Source organism: Columba livia, chromosome 5, assembly GCF_036013475.1.
Source record: "Columba livia isolate bColLiv1 breed racing homer chromosome 5, bColLiv1.pat.W.v2, whole genome shotgun sequence".
Classification (NCBI taxonomy): Eukaryota; Metazoa; Chordata; class Aves; order Columbiformes; family Columbidae; genus Columba; species Columba livia.
Window position 1 is genome coordinate 10,019,324 of NC_088606.1, and position 20,877 is coordinate 10,040,200.

A 20,877-nucleotide genomic window follows, 5' to 3' on the forward strand; every position below is an offset into this window, starting at 1 on the left:
AAAAAAAAGAACACCACCAATTTGCCAAAGGCTTTCAAAATGAAAATTAAAAAGGTCATAAACGTTAAACATTGAAAACGGAAGTTGCAATGACCTCTTTGTTCCATGCATGCACCAATCCAAACCTTTTCATCAGAGATTCACCAGCACACAAGTTTAAAAGCTTTCCTCTTTATTACTTAAACAGCAGGGCTGAGACAGGGGTGAGGGAAGGGAAGCAGTGGTGAAACTTACCCCCTGAGCTGGGGTACCCGAGCAATTTGCACAAACACCCACTGAGCTAAATGCTCCTCCTGCAGCAGCCTCTGCTTCTCAGACTGGCAGTGAACCAAATGCAATTGCTGTGGCCTTTGAGATGTTAGGAGAGCATGAGAATGGCCACAGAAGTCACTTCTTTCTGTCTCTGCAATCTTTTTGACTCGTTCTCAGTCACACTGCTGATGCTCTTGATAGAAGGCTACATAAAGTGTTTCTGTTTATCCGCTGCCTGGTTACAGTTCTTGGGCTGCTTGGAAGAAGATTGTTCAGGCAGGGAGATACAGCGCTCTTTAAAAAAAAACAACAAAACAACCAAAAATCAAGCACCATTTTTTCTTTTTGATGAGTTGCAGTGGTGGGGGAATTCAAGCCAAGGTCTTGCAGACATGTCTTCTGCCTTCTCTGCCATTTTTTCTTTTTTTATCTTCAGCTCTTAAAGGTTCTGATGTCAATCTTATTGCACCAAATAAACCCAAGCGTACATCAGGTGCTACATGACAAGAATCTAAGGCCTAAAAACCTGATTGTGCTTGTTTTGTCTAGGAAGAAAACATAGCTGAAGCTCATAAGCTTGCACTCATTCTCCTCTCAGACATGCAAAGCACCATTCCACATTTATTATATGATCACCATTAAAAGGATTCTCTTCAGAGACATGCATACTGTGGTGGGACAATGGAGGGACAGAGGGGCTTTGCCTCCCACATCTTCATAAACAGTCAATATAACCATTACATAAGGCCTTGAAGACCCAGGCATAAATGCATAAGCTCCGACTGAATACAAGCACTAGCATAAATCATTTAAGATCAGCTTATGAGGTTCATGGACGGAATCAAACCCAGAGGATTAAACTACTGATTTGATAATTAGCCTGGGATTCAATGATGCTATTTATTATGTTAGGCAAATAAACTATTTACTGTTTAAATGAGCTTTCATGTTCTTTTTCACACCTGGGAGTCAAGTGAAACATTAAGAAACAGCTTTTGACCACGGAGAAAAAAAAATTCATGAAGGCAAACAAGAAAACCATTTGCCAGGATTTTACTAATAGTCATTTCAGGTACATAAATATAGCAGATTGCAAAGCCTTTGGCCACCAAGCAGTGCATGTGCAATAGCTCAGCTTTATTTCAACTTTTGCAGAATAGCTCTTAGGAGACTTGAGGAGAAAGATGGTTTGGTATTTAAAGCCTTGATCGGAGACTCAGGAGACTTTTATTCAGAGCTTGCTGCTGCCTACACAGATCAACATATTATTTCTTTCTCTATTTCTGTTCCTCATATCAGCAGTTTGTAAGCTCTTGGGGGGGCAAAATTCAGATACTTGTTTGCTGTTCAGGATGATGGAGCATGCATTTGGTGGGACCTTTAAGTGTTACTATGACTGCTGAGTAATGTGAAATAAAAAAAAAAAAAGAAAAAGAAAATAGAAAGGAGAACAAATGGCTGCTGGGCAGTGCACAACAGGGGTGGTTTTCTTGCTCTGTGGATGCTCATGTGTTCCCTGCATGTGGCTGGAGTAGATGGGGAGCTGCTGTGTGCTTGTTAGCAGTGCTCTGAGATGTCTGTCAGGCTGGAGGACATTGCTACTGCCTCGTAAACCAAGTCCAGCATTTCTGAGCGACGTGTCTTATCTGAAGAAAGAAGATAACAAGTCGGGATTGAAATTCCTCCAGGACTTTGACATCTTGCTTCATGCTGGTGTAGTAGAGACTCACAGCAAGGATCAGCACTGCAGAAAATGAGAGCCACAGGAACACAGGCAAGCCAGATGATGACCTGTCATCTACTGAACAGTGATGAGGAGAAAAAAGAAAGAAGCATTATTTTAGTGTCATCTTAAACACTTCCCAAATTTGACACCCTGCTGATGCCTTTGTCCCACTTCTCTGGGAACAGCAGGGTACACAGGGCTCTGGTTGTGAGTACTTCTGTAGGCATCAGTTAACCGATGGAAAGTCACACCTCCTGACGGAGAGTGGTGAATACAAAAGTCTCATCTAAAGGAGCATTTAAAGAGTTTAATTATACACAATAAGAACAGGATTACCATAGCTAATGCGTGATCTCAACTTTTTCTCCAGCAATTATTTTTTATACCTTTATGCCAGTTGTTAAGCTAAATATTAGGTGAATATTAAGTTACCTCATCTAATTATTAAATGCTCACAAATGTTCTATAAAAGAAAAAAGATCTAGATTTCTGTTCTTTTCCCTGGTAACTCAGCTTGTTTGGGCCTCTTCCTAATTACTGCAAGAATCAAAATGTGGCTCCACTAACCGAGAGGCATATTTAGAAAGCTATGGCAAGTTTAATTTCTCTGTAAGTGCTAGATGTGTTAATTATGTTGGACTATCCTCTATGCTTGCTCTTAAGCAGCAGGACACTGTAAACACTTTTCCTGCCTTTAAAATATAGTTCAAGTACTTTTAAAGTGCCACAGGTCAGGCACAGTACCTGTGTGGAAATCAGTGAGCTACTTTTAGCTCGCCGACATCTGTGGCCCAGCCCTTGCACATGTGTATCCATCCATGGACCTCGGGCATTCAGTTTGATTTAGATCTGGCTGCTCTGTTTGTCTGCCTGGCCATTGCACAATTGGTATTATTTTAAAAAGTACTTTGAGTATTAAACATGCAATATAAATCCAAATTCATGCCTGAATAAAAACCTGCAGTGTGCAGCTATTTTTCTGCCATATGCACATAATCAATAACGAAATAAAAATGTGATGTGTGTTATTATGGGTAAAGGGCCAATATTAGCTGTAACATATTTAAATTAGCTTCTACTAGGCGCCCTGGAATACACAGCAGTCAATTAAACTGTCATATAGATGTACAGAAAGGAAGGTAAAAGTCATAAAACCAAGCAAGAAACACATAATAATGTATCAAAAAGTGTATGGGGAAAAGGCAAAACATTAATAGGCAGTTACTTTATAGCTAACCAGAAACCAAATCAATGTCCCATAATAGATCCAAGTAGATTATTTGCAGCAAATAATATACTCATTCGAATGTAGCCCTTCTTCTGTTTGCAAATTATCCACGAGCAGACCTCAGTTTTTATAAATGTGTTTATTTTGCATTGTTCTATGAAAGGTTTATATGAAGGTGTTTAGCCAGGGAATTACACACCACTTTCTGTTTTTGCAGAAATTGGTGATTTGGAAGTTGGTATTTCCCTTGTGTGATCTCCCACACCACAAGATACAGCTCTTGCCTAGGTGACCACCTGCCTTTCAAAGCATGGGCCCTGGCTGATGAGCATACCTACTATCAGTGAAACTTTTCTGTGAAAGCTAAGCAGCTTTTCACATCTGCCCTTTTCTATGAAGTGCTTATGAGCATTTTCAGTCTCGTGAAAGCTGCTTTCCATGAGAAATTTCTGGGAGATCTCAAATGCAAACTTGGATTTTCCTTATATCCATTCAGTACAGGAGTATGTTCAGCACAGTAACAGAAAAAAAAAAAAAACAATGTGGAAGAATAATGCCATCCACAAAATAGAAATGAGATATGCTCACAACAGCTTCAGCACATCACTGCAAGTATGTGCCTAAATGTAGGTTTATGCTTTTCTAGATTACAAATAGAAAATTAATGCTTAAATTTGTTAGTTAAATTGTTTTTTTGGAACAGTACAGTCAGCCCTAGCCATGTGCCAAGTCTAAAGAAAAAGACAGATAATCTGGGAAAAGCACTGGACCAGGATATAGGAGATTTTGGTTTAGTTCCTGCCTTGGACACTCATTTCTACTGTTATCTGAGGGATATTTAGTCTTTCTTTTTCCACATGTATCTTTCCTGCCCATAGAACCTTGTTCCTAACCTGAAAACTGCCTTGGTGGATGCTGCCAATGACATGAGCATACAACTGCCCTTCCTGGGCAGCAGCAACAGCTAGGGGTTGTGGGGACATATGCTTCATTCTGGCATTCCAACACTATGGCTCTGTGCTTGTGTGTATACATATACGTGTACCCTTCTCCCCTCACTACATTGCACACAGCAGGGGCTGGATGTTGGCTGGGGCCTCTGGGAATGATCACCATCATAACAACATCCAGATACACACATTTGCCTTGAACATCCTTGCCAACAAAAAAGAAAAAACAGATTATTTTTATTATTTCTACCCTGCTGCTAGCATATAAATGAATTGTCTCCTCCCCACGTATGAAAGCCAGCAGGGAGACCTACTGTTTTGCTTGGGGTGCTTTCCCTGTATATCTTAGTGAAAAGCCTGTACCTATTCTATTGCCATAAAATCTATTAATTATATTTAAATTAAAAATAGCTTCAGGGATTTCATTTTTGTTTCCACCATTTATCTTACTAGATGTCTTGTTTAAAATACTGCACCAGACCGCATCAACACCTTGTGCTTCATATGCTGAGAAGAAAAAGCAACAGCCACTGACATTACAAAGTGCTTTGTATACAGAGAATATATTTGCACAGTGCATCTCAGCAGCCGCAAAACAAATGCAGGTTAGTGCTGTTGATGGCTCATAGTTACAATGTGAAATTTTGACTTACCAACTACGTAGTCACAGCAGGAAATGGCTAGAAAACAGAACGAAAATGTTCTTACATGCCTGGAAAGGCCTCTTTGCAGCAGATGAATAAGAAAGCAAGCAGCGTCTCTGAAAGTGCCTGTTGCCTTATAGATGCCAGGCCACTTCTTATACCACTTCTGTCTGTACAGATTTATGCCAAATGAGGATCTACCTATTCCATGCAAACATGCAGCTATAGGTGCACTACAGGAAAGTGAGAAAAAATATTGTATGGGAGTGTTCAGAGACAGAGATTGCTGCTGTTGCTGAGAGGTCAGGAATCAGGTCTTGCGAAAAAGACCTCCCTATTCTGCATCATTTCTAGAAGGGAAATTAGGCAGACCAGCAGTCTGAGAGAAGAATGGAAGTTATGAAAACAAAGCCCTCTGTTGGATGCAACTTTCATCCAATAATATGCTGGAACTGCCTCTGCTTAGCAGCCGTGGCCCAGATGCAATCCAGGATGAAAAGTCCAGAAAATGGAAAAATTTCAGTGATGCCAGCAGCCTTCATCCTACTGGCCTCTGTGTTAATAACATTGTGTGGGCAAAACCCAAATAGTCTGAATCACAGCCTGTCTGCAACACAGAATTTTAATTATGGATTGGGACATTTCTTATGTTTTCATGGAAAAGAGTCAGGGTCTTCTCCACCCTTGTAGCTGCCTGGGGCTGGGCTGAATTCAGAGCCAATGGGAGGTGAACCTGGTTCCCCCAGACTGGACTGACTGCAGGATAATCGGCACTGATCTGGGGGCATGGAGTCTGGTAGGGAGAGGAAGGATGTGTGACATCTCATCAAAAACCTGCTCTTGAGCAGTCAGATGAGCTTTGAAGAATTTAGGGCTGACTCACTGAGTCTTTCCAACAGTTCAGTTTTGATGGGGAAGCCCAGGACCTGTCAACAAGCTTATCAAGAAACAGCTTTTCACTCCTGCATTAGGAGACACCAGAAACAACATATTACAAAACTGATCTGTGGTCTGTTTACAGACACACCAGCAGATGCCAAGCCTTGTTTACAGAAGCTGAGTAGGAGTCCAAACAGGTGGCTGACAGAAATTTTACCATTCTGTCCCCTGCGTTTTCATTGACCGATATATCAAAACCATACAATTTTAATTCCCTGTCAATAAATATGTTTTTTCTTAGTTGGGTAATTTTGTGAAAATCAGAACAAAACAGCAGTTCTTACTTGGTTGTGAATTGAATATAACACATGCAGAAATGTAAACTAGATCTTTCTGCTAGACCTCTGTTTAAGGTCACTCCCAGCTGACCAACCTGCAAACTGTTATTTTGGTTCATGAATGGAAGACCAGAGGTTATGTTAGCTGCATCATTCCTCAGATGCCCTTGTTGGCAGAAATGGTTACATCCTGGCTGCTTTTAATCCCTGCAAGCCAGCTGGGCTCAGACCTTTACTGTTGTAAATGCTGCTCAGAAGCATAAAAGGGCTGGCTCCCTCCCTGCCATTGCATCCTTGTTACCCAGAATGACTCAAGTGTGTTTAAATTTGGTCTGTCTGAGATCATTTTCTGAGTGGAAGCATTGTTCTGGGGTAGACCTGGGGCTCAGCCAAACCCATGGTCTACAATGACCCCTGTGGGGACTGACTCAGGAGTTCACCACGAGAACAGCCCTGATGCTGCTCCAATGTGGTGCAGGAGTGCTGAGCTCACAATCACAAATAACATCAGAGGGGGTAGCTCATTTGGACAGACAGGGTGAATGTTAAAAAGCTAGAAAGGTCATACCAACAGGCTTAATAGCTTGAGCATACCATATTCAATGACGACTTCTGGCTCACGAAATCGAACCCTTCTCTCTGCTTTCCGCTTTTCCCCCACAGCTTGGTCCACAGGTGGCCTTTTCCTCAGTATTGAAGGAGGATAGCTACTGTCATCTGTCTAAAGAGTTGATCAAAACACAAAACATATGTCTGTTCAATCTAGAATAATGCATCTGGGTGAAGCTTTGAGCTTTTGTGGCCATGCTACCATGTCCCTTGAGGGACATGATATGAAACACATCTGTTTTGACATTTGTAGTCAGATCACTGTAATATTTATAGCAAGACAATATAGTTATTCCTCCATTGTCACAGATCTTCAGTACTCTAAAGCTGTCTTCTCAGGAAAGAGGTTGGTTAAAGTAATGGACAGCAAAGTGTTCAGGAAAAAATTCTCTAGTTTGGAGCGAACAGTTACTGAAGTTGGCTGCTCAACAGCCACAGAATCACAGAATGCCCTGGGGTAGATGGACATAAACGTGATAAGAAATATATGAACCATATTATTGGGAGCACCTTTGAAATGTTCTTCTGAGCTAAGCAGCTCTACTTTGGATGCAGTATTGCCGTTTCAACAACTGAGACTATGTAGCAGTCTTGGATTTGGATGGTATCCTGATGGGTACGAGAAGGTGGTTTGTTTACACTTTGATATCACAATTATGTTGTTGTTCTGTTTTTGTTTTGTTTTGTTTTGTTTGGGGTTTTGTGTGTGTTTTTGTTTGTTGTTGTTTTTTTTTTGTTTGTTTGTTTTATTTTGTTGTTGTTGTTGTTTTTTCTTGGAAGCCACACTCAGTCTCTGATAATGGAATCAGATTGCTGTGGATTCTGCCAAATGACAAGAAACAGAACTTCAATAACTGTAATCAGTCCCTCTTCTGTTGAGAAATGCTCCCACAGTCAACTCCGCAAAGTGAACCCAAAGCACCCCAGTTCAGAAACACGCACTGTCCTATGGAAGTGGAGAGCAAATGGCAATTTTTCTACTTTTCAAAGACCTGAGTGGGTAGCAGAAATTATCCACATTTTTATTTTTACTTTAAGATCAAAGTCATCTTCTCTATCCCTTTCTCCCCCTTCCTTCCATTCCTCTGCTAGGCAAAGGACTTTCTTTCTTAGATGGTTTGTTTGCTCCTTCTGGTCACTGTGCCAGCTCCTTTTTTTCCCCTCATGTCATTTCCCTACTCCGTGATTGCAAGCTCCTTCCTCCATGTTTTTCTTCCTGCTTTAATCTTCCTACTCCTCAATGCCTGCTACTTTTGCCCATTTTTAGACTCAAATACCCTCCCTCTTCACCTTTACTTTTTGAATGCTTTCCCTGCACTTACCATTTCACTCACCCTCTCCTTGTGATGCAGAAGCAGATTAAGTCCCATTAACTACAGTCTGGGGATGTCAGACCCCAGAGTGCAGAGGATAAATAGGCTTTTCTACACATCCTACTCTGGATAATCTCAGAAAGGCACAGATTGTAGCCAGCAGGAACTGCCATGGAGTGAGGAATGTCTTCAGCTTTGTTACCTTCTCTTGAGGAATATATAAACCAGATTTTGGCTTAGTTTATCACTGTGAAGGATACTTTCTCTGAGCTTGGAGTCATACAGACATCCGTACGACCTCTGTCTCATGACTAGGGACAGTGTGTGTTGGAGATCTGTTATTTATTCAGCAGCTCAGAAGCTGGAATGCCCATCCAGGGCATGGGAAACCTGGATTCAATTTCATTCCAAGTCCAAAGCAATATGAACCCACATTTCTTATATGCATGCCCTCATCATCAGAGCTCTGGTGCACACGTGGGAGCAGGGAATCTCAGTCTCTGCCACTGAAGCTGTCTTGTTTGGCCTCGAATAATTAAATATTCATTGAGCTAAAGAAAGAACGAAAGAATGACTTTACAGCATGGTGTTTGGGTGCTCCCTTGAGGTGGGAGAAGCCTGGTCCTATCCTTGCTCCAATGAATACTTAATATGAAATACTTAAATATTCATTGGAGCAGTCACAGGGAACAGGGTCTCTCATCTACCAGGTGAGTACCAATCACTCTGCTATAGCCATGCGACCTCTCATACACACTTCGTGACATAATGAATATTTAATTACTCTGTGTAAAACGAAACAGGCTTAGGGAGACACAGCAGCAAATACCAAACTCAGACTAGCAGTGGTTATAACTTTAGGTAGGAGGGCTTCTCCTGAGGCACAGCCAAGGAAACTAAACCTTGTATTTGAAAAGATTCAAAACTCCAAGTGCAACCCTTGTCCATACAAGCTTTTCCAGACAGCTAACAGTTACATCAGAAGAGAAAAAGCATTAAAAAACCAGCTGTTTGGGTAGAACTGAGACAAGGAAGACCTTAAAAATGAAGTAGTATTTACAATATTTACTAGTCTTTAACAGGTTATGGAAATTTAAGCCACACAGTGTCAGAAAAAAATGATGCATTTTCCCCTCACACAGAAACCCAGTGTTAACATACTGTGACAAGAGCTGGAAACCTACCAAAGTGTTAGTTGGGAAATTATACACCCTTAGAAACAACCCATTTGTGAAAAGCTCCAGGCACTGGACACAAGGACTCCATCGCCCATTAAGAGATTACTTACCGGCAGCTCCTCTGCACTAGGGTCAGAAGGTGGGGCTGGACATATTTGGGACATGTACTCTGGATGCCAACATGAAGCCTCCCACACGAAACTTTGTTTAGAAAGCCACTTGCTCAAGAAAACAGAGAGGACCAGGGGAAAGTGTCTGGAGTTCCCTCTGCAGTGAGGACTGAGCAGGCTGTGCCCTCGAGCAGATGGGAGCTGCAGCAAATGACAGAGGAGTGGAAAGAAGAGTTTCCGCCCTTCATACCAGTGTTGGCTTGGGAAGGATGACGTTACTTGAAATGTACTCAGTAGACAAAAATAGCACACAGTGATAATAGTGATTGTGTGGCTTTTCAGGGCTTTCTTGGCAACTGGAAAGGGGCTGAATGGAGCAAATCACAGCCAAACACCTACATGTTTATATGTGTAAACATGAAGTTGAGGCTGTTCTTTTTATAATGATTGCTGCATTTCCCTGATCATGTTGATCTCCTTCCTAGAAGCCATTCCCATCTCACAAATCTTGCAAGTAGGATTGCTTTTAATCTTTCTCCTATTCAAAATGTGTGGGTAGAGCCATCGAGAAATGATATAGATTTAGTGGGATCACATATATCTCCCTCCAGTACAGTTATGGCCTCACTTTCTATGTTTTACAAATTAGATCCATTATTATAGTAATAAAGTGGGATTTTAACATTAGACATTTCTACAGATATTATAATAAGATTATTGATAGGAAGAGAGATGATTTACTGTTCAAGAGGCTTTAACAGCCCCTTGTCAAATGCTGAAGGCTGGTCATCATCAAATATACAATTTCCAGTCAGAAACACCTGCCATAACTGCTGAAATATGGTGGTTTACTGTCTTTACAAGCAAAAGCTTAAGCTTTTTTTGTTGTTCTCTTCCTCAAGCTATTCATTTGCTGTGACATATCTAAAGTACTCCAGTTTTATGCTGTTTTCCAGGTGGCTGGATGGATTCTCCCATGGTATGCTCTGACTCATCCTCATTTTGCACCTACCCAGTGGAGAGAGGGTTACTTGATGCTTACACTGGCACCAGGAACCCGAGGGCACAGCAGCTCTGTGGGCTTCACTATTTTAATCTTCCTTTCAAGGATTTGGGAAGTGGGTGAGTAGATGGGAAGGGGTGGGATCCTCCCCTAGAGAAAACTGGTCCAGCACAGAAGGGGAGGCATCCACAGCTGGTGTGGGGCCCGAAATTCCTTTTGAGCCTTGCTGTCCTCCAGCGTCTCAGGCTCTGCACAGCTCTGCAGTGCTTGCAGGGGCTGCTGTCTTCAATTCCTTCCCTTTCAGGGGTGAAAACAGTGTCAGCCTGGGGAAGAGAAGGCTCTGTGGACACCTTATTTCAACTTTTCAGTACTTAAAAGGGACCTCTAAGAAAGACAGGGACAGACTTTTTAGCAGGGCATATGATAAGACAATAAGACAAGGGGTAATGGTTTTAAACTAAAGGAGGGGAGATTCAGGCTGGACATGAGGAAGAAATTTTTTACAATGAGGGTGGTGAAACACTGGCCCAGGTTGCCCAGAGAAGTGCTAGATGCCCCGTTCCTGGAGACACTCAAGACCAGGCTGAACAGGGCTCTGAGCAACCTGATCTGGGTGAAGATGTCCCTGCTCATGGCAGGGGGTTGGACTGGATGAGCTTTGAAGGTCCCTCCCAGTCCAAACTATTCTATGATTCTACGGTTCTGTGACACGTTTTGGTGGCCTGGGCTCTGTGTTGAATGAACCATATCTAGAAGCCACCTGGGGAGAGTCACCTTACCTTCTCTTTCCTGTGCATTGGGGTGACGTAGGGTTTTTCCTCATGCTGTAACCAGCTCACAGCTGCAGGGCTTGTGAAACGCTCCCCAGATCCCCTCTCTGGTGTGTCCTGCAAGTGTTTCACAGTGGTTATTTTGGGGTAGCTAAGCTGAGTTCTTGGCAGGGAAAAGCCATTTTTTAAAACTTTGCTCATAGCAGATCCTAGACAGAAAGGTGACAAAGCCTTCCAAACCACAGTCCCTGTTCTCCACTGGTTCCTCCTGCCTCTTATTGTGATCTTCACTTGCTACAAATTAATATAAGAAGGAATTTAACTGCCTCCTTTGGGCAGCAAATCTGCTGGAGGTAGGAAGCGGGAAGTCAACCTCCTGTTTATCTATCTTTCACTTTCTCTGTGTGAATTGCATACTTTATTTTCACTAGTGTCATCCAGCAAGGCACATAAGGTCTTTTGCAGCCTTGTATTCCTGCAGAGAGCAGCAGTGAGCTCATGAGCATTTAGACCTGAATGAAAAACCTTGTTCCTCTCTATTTCACTGAATCTGGTTTTATTCAGAGAAAGGTTTCACATTTTTCTAAACAACTGATCAGAAACTTTTTTGTATTTTCTTTAAAAGCCATGAAGAAAAAAAAACAAACCCACAACTTTTGTGTTCAAGAAATGGACTAATGGAGACAACATTTATAATTTTTGATGCCAGAAAGCACTTATTTTCGCTTCTAGATTCCCCTTAAATGTGAACAATTTTTCTATTCATTTCACTGAAAAATAATTAGGCAGCTTATAAATGTTTTGATGAAAAATTGCTATCCAAATGCTAGGAATGATAATTTCATAGTGACATTCTCACTTCTATTCCACAATGTGTTAATTATATTGATAGTAATGTTTGAAAATGCTTGAATAATTAGTAGTTACCTGGGCACTCAAGTTCCAGTGGATGAAGATGTCAGGAGTTCAAATCTCATAACAGGGAGAGAGCCATTATTACTGAGTACTTTTGATTGCAGTTTAACAACCTAAAATTGGATATACATTAGGAATAAAACACAGTTTAATGCATGAAGTGAAGGATTCCAGGAAAGTAACTTCACTAACCTCTGTAATGACTAGTAATAAATAACAGTTACAATAGTGGGATAATTTCTGCTTTGGAAGCTGTAAGAATTTCCTTTAATATTGCCCTTCTTTTTAAAGTAATTTTTCATCTAAGCTTCTTTTCATGCAACATATGTCAGAAGCAAAGCTGGACGAAGAAATCATAAATTAATTATTTAGCTGATGAGTGTCACCTCTATTTCTTTCAGCTAATTGTTCACAAATAGATAGTGACTTCTGTGAACATATTCATTATTCAGATTTATTCAGTGGATAATTGCTGGGAGTAATTCTTTGTCTGTAGGTTGCTTGGAAGCATTTTGCTGTGAACATTTAATAGTAAAAATCTATCCAGGCTTTCAATACAAGATAAACTAAAAATATCTGTAACTACTGACAGAGTCCTTAAGCACGAACAATATACTGCAGTCTTAATGAGCAACGCCAGCATTTTCAGGAAGAACTCCTCTGCTTCCCATGGTACATAGGAAGGAAAGCAAAGATATCTCAACTATCTGTGTAGCACCGACTTTGAATGGCTCACATTGTATATGCAAATAAGTTTTTACAAGAAAAGGCTTACTTAAGTGTTTGCTCAGCAGAAAAACAAAACAAGCCTGAACAAAACATGATTGACTTCCCAGTGAATAAATATGAACAGTCCACACAAAAGAACTAACTGCACAGCCAGTATTTTCCTGAAATACCCCAGTGGAAGATGTCTAGGAAATAAACATAACATGATAAAACAATTTTACGCTTAGAGGATAGCTGTGTAACCACATGAACTCTTTTTCCATTTCCTTCTGCTGAAATAAATATTTTAGACAAGCAAAGTACTTTGTAAATGATGCCTTCGTGGGGATTCATCTGGCCTGGTTCAATTATTTTCAAACCTAGCAATTTTCTCATATCATTGAATCTGGTTTTATTGCGAATGGGGTCATAGAAATAGTCACTCATTGCAATAATGGATTTAGTTTATCTTAACTATTAACACTTTCAGTAGGTTTACACACATGTATGTATTTAATATTGATGGATGTGCACAGTGCATATATATTAATAATGAAGTAACTTTATCTCCAACAATCTGAAAACAAAATCACGTAATACCATACAGTGTAGGGTGCAGTGGTAACTGGAAGCAGCATATCAGGATAACAGAACAGAAAAGGAATAAATAAATTAAAAGGGTGTCTTCCGTATCTTCTTCAACTTCCAAAGTGTCAATTGAGACCTTGTTCAATATTCCACCTTTCATGGTTCTGTGTGCTCTTGATTAATAATTTAGGGTTGTACCTTTTGGCAGCAAGGTAAGTTTTGTGTTTGCCAAGAGTGATTTTCCACCAGCCAGGGAATACATCAGGAAATAGAAAAATGAATGGCCCCACACAGTATAATTAGCTGTGTGCCTTCTTCCTTTTTCTGCCTCTGGAGAAACAGATTTATGGCTGGAAGCTGTGGGACACCCATGAGGCACTCTTTCTGCTCCTCAGACCTTCCAGGAAAGAAAGCATTGTATAAATCCCAACCTCAAGACAAAAATCAGCCCTCTGGATTGTGAGTTTCCATATGACTAGAGGAGTCACCATTAATCTCGTCTGATGGTCACTCCAAAATGGGTCTTTTTTGTGGACTTGGAAATAAAGAAGATCAACAACAAAGTGCAGTGGAGACAGATCAATGAAGGGGCAGGTGGTCTGATAATATGTGGCATGTGTAGCCAGCTAGGTTGGAAGCAATCAGTTTTCCACATATTCGTTAATTCCTGTGATGCCCAGAGATTTGTGGTACCCAGAGATCTGTGTACCCAGGTGGATTTGAGCCCTATCTTTATTTGTTGATTTATTTAGTCAATCTGAGTGGCGATCATCTCCCTGAAGCCATGCCACCAGTTGCAAATCCACAGCTTGCAGGGGTTTGTACTGGTTTTGAACAGAGTTCTTCTCTAAGGCAAAGATACAAGCACTGAACAAAATGTGTAGCAGGGTTTTGCACTGTGGAGAGAACATCCCCACTGCGAGACACAGTGATCTCTGCTCTATTGGGACTGGCTAGAAATGATTTAACTCCATTGAGGAACCTGGTCTCAATTCATCCCTGGCATGAAGCCACTGACTTATAAAAGGCATGGATTTGTCTCAATTTCTTAAAATTGCCTCTCTTATTCTTGTGTCTTTCTGAGTAGATGTTATAAATAACCACGGAGTACTTGTGATGATATATAGTAAACATAGAGAGAATTTCTGGCCTGCTGAAATGAACTTTCTAAATAATTACAGAATGATTCCACATCCATTTCATAATTAGACTCCTGAGATTACAGCCAAGCTATTATTTGGCATTCAACATGCATTTTTATTTTGGAAATGTCCCATAAGCCATTAGGTTTATTCCACCTGAGGTTTTCTAATTCGTTCTGTTCATCCTGCCGCTGGGGTCTAAAATGTAGAGCATGTATTGATTGAATAAGAGTTACCAAGTAACCAAATGCTAATATCTGCTGTTGGCTCACTGATTACACATCAGCCAGCTCTGTTGGTGTGGGGTGTAGGAGATGGACAGTGCAGGAGTGAGTGAGGTCATTCTGAGTCAGCTTTTATCTCATGCTCATCATATTTTAGAAATAAAAAGGAGTGAAACTGGAACCTCTGCTTAGAGCATTCGGGCTGCTGTTTGTGACAGGATTGCCACCAGCCATGAGGTCAATGAGAAGGATGAACCCACTGCCAACAAGAGGATGACTTGAGCTGGCATGAAACAGAAAAGGAGCCAAAAAAAGGCATGAAAAGAAAAACCCTCAGAAAGAGCCAAAACAGAATTATCTTCATGAATTACATTTTAGCAGTAATCGCTTTGTGCTCTCTGTTGTGTTGATTGGGGCTTTCTGTAAGGATTCCTCATTTCCCCAGGTGAGTTTTGGCCTGAGGAGAATTCAGACTAGGATGACTGTGAGGTACAGCCTAAAAAGAGGATTAGCACTCTTGTCTAAATCCCAGATATCAAAAGCCTCCTGTTGACTTTCTGTGAGCCACTGTCTGTCCTTAATGGATTTTAGAAACTTGGTAGCCGTTAATGCCAAACTGGTCCTGAGAAGGGCAGCAAGTGGGACTGATGGCATTGGGAAAGGAAGAAGCCATGGGAATCATAAAGTACCTAGATGCAGACATCCCTGCATAAGATGATTTGAAAGCACTGATGTAAATGCTCTTGAGCTCCATTTGCAGTGTCACCTTGGCAGGGGATTAGGTTAGATTAATGACATGAAAGAAGAATAGAAAATGGAGAAAGGAGCCGATTGAAGTGTGAGAAAAACCCAAATGAGTAAAATGTGTGTGAATTGGAGTTTGGATGGTGGTACTGATGATGAAGAATATAAAAAGTAAGCAGCAAATCCTGCTGTTGTTGGCAGACACTTTACATTAATGTTAAGTCTATTAACGCCGATATTTGTTCTGGATTTAATTTCTTCTAATTAGTATGTAAGTCTCTCTTGTCCACCTCTCCAGGCCCTGGAGGCTGGTGTTTTCAGAGTAAAACAAATAGGTTTAACAAAGAGTAATCGGTACAATTTCTAAAACTGCCCAAGTGCTTCTGGAGTCTATATTCAATTGCATCCCAATTTAAGCTGAGGCAAGGAAACGAAGCAATGGAGAATTCAGGCAGCACATCAAAGAAAGCTAGTGGATATCAGGTTATACAGATAAGTCAGGTTGAAAGCCAGTTATATTTTGCAGAGGCAAGCTGAATATTTAAGTTGTGGTTTTGTTTCAAAGCAGAGAATCCTTTGGCATGCCTGCAGGAGTGTCAGAGGGACCTGCTTGTACCAAGATGATTTGTGCCTTACAAGGGGGCATCTGAGAGCAGGATGGGCTTTTACTGGAATGTGTGGAACTGGGGTCCAGCTCTGATCCCTGACAAGTTTGGATCAGATCCTTAAAATGTGATGCCCCTGGGAGGCAGCTTGTTTCTAGCTGCCTTGTAACAGTTACAGCCCTCTCTTTCTCCCCCTTCTCTCTCCTTCATTCTTATCATAAATTTGGTCTGGGACCAGGAAACCTCTCAGCTTAAATTAATATGTTGGTCAGAATCATCTCTGCTTCAACAAATGTGCTTTTTCTGATGTGGAGCGTTTTCATCAGCATATTTTTCATCATCTCAAACATATGAGCCTTTCAATCAGTCTCCTCAATGAAACAATGGAAATTACATTGCCTTTTCTTTTAAAGCTAGACAAATACAAAGGCAAGGAATAAGATTCACAGGACAGCTATGAAGATGGTGAATTAATAGCATCTGAAGGGAGGAGAATTGAAACTGAGCTCTTGGTCTATCACAGGATTCTGGCTTTGTGGCTGTTCCCTGACAGAGGCAAAACCTCTGGGTACAGAGAGCCGGTTCAGTGTCTTGCATTCTGTCTTTTATCCATTATACCTGGTCTAGCGAGCATTTCTGGGAGAAGTATTGAGACTAGAGTACTCTTTTGCTCTCTACCTCGTGTTGGCGTTTCTGCCTATGTATTGGACAGTTGCAAAATATTAGATCCCTTTTGGGCTACAATGGACCAAAAGGCTCTTTCCAGCTTCAAAGTGAAAATGATGGAAATGTGATGCCACTACTCTTCCTTCCCAGAAGAGCTCTTCTGCTTCTGTGCCTCCTCTGAGGCTGTAAAACTGAAACACCTTATCCCGATCCTCCTGATTTTGGCAAGCTTTGTAACTTGCTGCATAGATAGTGCCAGAGCTGGGAAAGAGTGTCAACTTTTTTTTTGATGGACATATTTGACAGTCCAAATCAAAAGGTATCAGTAAGGTATGCTATAAGACTTCTTTAGAGAAAAGTTGCCTTCTGTCTGACTGACTGACATATTTTCTGTACAACTAATTTTTGTGGAACATTTCTAAAAGAAAATAAAAGGACACCTGGTTGTTCCTTACTCCACAATCAGGGATGTCTCTGACTCAGTGAAGAATTTGGCATGTGAAGCCCAGGTAAGATTTCTCCTCTGCTGCTCACATTTATGGGACTGATAGATCTCCATTAAATAAGCAAGGGCACTTTGGGTCAAACTGCCTTTCTACTTGCACTCCTGTGAAAACATTGCAGTGAATGTAAATTTGTTAATGCATGTGTAATGGCATTTGTTCTTTGGTTAAGTGAAGTAATATGAAATACAAGGCCCGGGGCAAAGTACTGTCAACCCCAAAATTTCAGCAATAACTTCTATTTTCCTCTGGCTGAAGTTGCTTTACTGTGAGGGGCACAATCTGATTGTAAGGTTGGCACTCTGCTCTCTTGAGCTCTGTGTCCATTGGCCTCTGCGAAAAGGCCAAGTAGTTTTATCTGTCACATTCCCACTGCCTTGTCACTGTCACTGGCTTATTACAACTGGTGAATTTTCAGCATTTTGGCACTCCCAGTGCACTGACACACAGTGTGATCTTCTGAATAATATACTCTGCTTGCAGTACAGGAGTGAAGGGAGTATTATATCTGTCTGCTTCACACTTCTTTCTCTTTAAATGGAATTTCCTCACATCCCCCTATACCCGCACAGACACCTGGTTCCCATTTCTAACCCTGGTGACCAGCTGACTCCTCACCTGCTCCTCCAACCTGGGTTCCTTTGGGCTGTGCTGGGTGGCTTTACCTGGTTCTGGTCATGGTGGCAGCAAACGCTGCAGACCTGGCTGCACACTACCAGAGTAATGGGTGATCCAGGTGCTGGGTGCCACTCCTGCTTCAAATAGGTAAGTGTATCAAGAAAGACACGTGAAGCCTGCAAATTTCCCTTGTGTCTACAACATCTGCCTCAGCCAAAGCACCTACAAAAAGCACGCCTGAGACTAGAAGAGGAGAGGATTTCTTCAAACTAATGCATAGAAGGGTGGCTTCTGGAGCCACCACTCTGTCTTGTCTCTCAGAAGGATCTGGTGTGAACCAGATCTGTATTGGAGAAGGAGAATAAGTGCGTACCAGGCTAATCAAGGTTGGTGGGTTTGCATGTCCGCGATACACTCTCTATCCTGTGCTCCCCACTGCTGTTTCAGAAAGGACACCTTTGACTCCTTTTTGTTTACTAAATAGAAATCAAACACTTGCAAGGCAGCAAAGTGGCATCACTTTTTTTTTTTTCTTTTTTTTTTTTTTTCCTGGGGAAGTGCAACGTAAATAATAGAGGAGGAAAAAGAAAGGGAATTTGGAGAATTTGGAGCAGGTGGCACAGGTGGTTGTCACCTTTACTTGTCAGTCCAGCGTTTGGATTTGGGGGCAATGCATAGAAGAGGAAACAGCTGGCAGACCTCTCCACTTCAAGTCATCTGCTTACACAGGAGCATCTTTGTAGAAAACCGAGGCTACATATGCCTTGGGGTTTATTTCCCCCAAAATCTTGGCTCTGCCCCCACTAGTAGCTTTGTCCATAAGCATGTGCAACCAAACCCCTCCTATCTGAAATTTTTGTTTCATTTTCATCCCCAAAAGTAAAGCAGCTGCTCCAGGATGCATACATAAAACTTCGTAAATTCAGATACTTGTCAAAACCTTTTATTGCAAAACATTCCTCTCTGAACAATGACCAATTCACTCCAGGTGCTTCAGATGAACAAAGTGGAGGTTTGGCAAGGATGCTAGGAAGGGAACATACACCTTTCCTGATACACACAGCCTAAGCAGGTCAGACTTCCTTTCTGGAGGAAAAATGGGTTGTTTGGAACCTGAAGTGTAGTCTACTTTGTTTTCAAAATTAGTGACAAAACAGGCTCTAGAGGAACAGGTGGTGACTTTGCTTTTATATTAATCCAACTCTAAAAAGTCTGCTAACCGATTCTATTGCAGCTCCTAATAACGGTTATTATTGATAATAAAGAATATGTTCTTTTTCATAGGTCTTGTTTAAGGCCAGGGCTGTATAAGAGCTACAGATACTGGTAAACAGAACATTCCTGCCCTGAAGTGTGTATAAACTGAAGGAGCAATGCCAGTTAACACCCGTCTAAAGATTTTGTCTAAAGATTTTTTTTCCAGAGAGGCTGAATATACAACAGAAGGGAAAAGAAGCCAAGAAGCCACAACATTTTGACAGGAGCAGGTTAGGCAGTTTTATGATAGAGGCTCCCTCCACACTGGCCTATACAGGCAAGAACACAAAACCTTTTTTAGACATACCTGTTGGTCACGATGAAAAACGTGGGCAGCATCTCATACTGACATATCTAGCTTGGGAGGCCTGCTCAGAAAAATCCTTCATCAGAGCAGCAGCTGTCTCCTTCCCCCGAGCAAATTCCTTTAAAGCTGTCAAAGATGCTGTAATCAGACTAGGTCATCAAAACCAGTCCTCCTGAGGACTGGAAATAAGATCCAGAGATGAGCATTCAGCTACATGCGCAAGGTCTAAAACACTAAAGTTTCCACTGAAATTAAATGAAGGGACTGTAATTGCTGTGAAAGAAAAGCGAAGCAATCATTGGGAGAGCCTGAAAGCTTTCAAACTACCTCCTGAAATGATGCTGGCTGTAAAGCAGGGATCTATGTACTACTTAACAGAATCTGATAGCAGAGCAAAGCTTTTATTGGGAAACCAACTTAGATAACTACTGGAGCATTTACCTGTGTAGCTCTTGGAGCTAAGGCAAATTTTAATCGAGTTTTTACCACACAGTTGAGTAGTTTTATCACCAGGTTAAATAAAAAAGGTTAATAAAGTAATAAAAATGGATTCTTCATCTTCTTGATTGCAAAACATGAAGCTGTGGTCAATATGTTTAATAATTTGTAAATAGAGTGGAACGAAGCACAATAGCCATGGTGACCACTGAGAGGGGACTGCGGTACATTTGCACCCTCTCTTGTGCTTGCATCGGCAGTTTTGCAGTTTCCATAAATCCTTTGTCAGTAAGGAAGAGAAAATTGACTGAGTTCTTCTCTGGAGCAATGTTTCCAGCTGTTACTGGAGTTATATTTGGGCTACATTTGGCCTGGATTTGACTAAACCCAGTCTTGGATAAAATTAAAATACATCAGTGTGTTTGTTTTGAGCTGTATTTACAGTATATTTTTTACAGTGTCTCTGATTTTAGGTGATTGATCTATAATTGATGAATATTATTAGAGCAAATATCTAAATGTGTCCTTCATGCTTCTCCATCGCTCTGGCATTAATTCAGATACTGTTTTCCCAACTCTTTCCTGTAGCTCAGATTTAAAAAAAAAGGAATCATGACAGTGCCTGGTGTGAATGTTTGCATAACTACAGAAAAGAAAAGAGGAATAAACACTTTCTCTTACAGGCAGGAACAGCTGGGAAAATCACTGAATAAACTGACACTTGGTGGGCTGTTGGTCCCACCAACACTTTGGTATCGCTGGGTTTAGAGCTGTGCAGCAGGAGCTGGCAGTGCCCTGACTGCTGTGGTGGGCAACCGTGAGGGCAGGAGAGAGCAAGCCAGGCTTCCCAAATTGGAAAACAAAACAAAACAAAACAAAACAAAACAAAACAAAACAAAGCAATGCAGCTGGTATTGAAAGGGGGAATCTCCAGGGGTAAAAAAGAAAGAAAATAAAGGTAATATGCTCCACCAAGCTTCTGAAAAAAGATAGTTGGAGAAAATATTGCTGAAATACAGCACAGGCGAAAGCACGTCGTGGGGCATGGGAATCTCTACAGCAGTTAGGGAGCCCCTGGAGCAGTAAGGCATGGGGAAAGCTGGTGGGGGCGAGGAATGGGGGCAGTCCCAGGAGATGGATTAATAGTGATAACAAGGAATTA

At 41.3% G+C, this 20,877-nt stretch overlaps 1 protein-coding gene and 1 long non-coding RNA gene across 2 annotated transcripts; both read right to left on the minus strand.

Annotated features, from left to right (window-relative positions):
- Window positions 1–155: 155 nt before the first annotated feature.
- C5H14orf180 (chromosome 5 C14orf180 homolog) lies at window positions 156–9,449 on the minus strand. Its single transcript, XM_005506053.3, has 4 exons — window positions 9,228–9,449; window positions 6,612–6,738; window positions 4,810–4,836; window positions 156–2,053 (listed from the first exon to the last, which is right to left on the minus strand). The coding sequence occupies exons 1-4, from the start codon at window positions 9,279–9,281 to the stop codon at window positions 1,851–1,853; spliced, it is 411 nt and encodes a 136-aa protein (XP_005506110.1). The 5' UTR covers window positions 9,282–9,449; the 3' UTR covers window positions 156–1,850.
- A 1,560-nt stretch (window positions 9,450–11,009) lies between these two features.
- LOC135579691 (uncharacterized) lies at window positions 11,010–19,533 on the minus strand. Its single transcript, XR_010473291.1, has 3 exons — window positions 19,278–19,533; window positions 11,928–12,028; window positions 11,010–11,117 (listed from the first exon to the last, which is right to left on the minus strand). It is a non-coding gene; the product is annotated as an uncharacterized LOC135579691 (long non-coding RNA).
- Window positions 19,534–20,877: the final 1,344 nt, after the last annotated feature.

Excerpts from the sequence above, each read along its gene's own strand:
- C5H14orf180 (XM_005506053.3), bottom strand. The coding sequence starts at position 9,281 with ATGTCCCAAATATGTCCAGCCCCACCTTCTGACCCTAGTGCAGAGGAG. Across the intron at positions 6,739-9,227 it reads CTAGTGCAGAGGAGCTGCCG|ACAGATGACAGTAGCTATCC; the intron begins GTAAGTAATCTC and ends TCAACTCTTTAG. Across the intron at positions 4,837-6,611 it reads AGAAGTCGTCATTGAATATG|CCATTTCCTGCTGTGACTAC; the intron begins GTATGCTCAAGC and ends TCTGTTTTCTAG.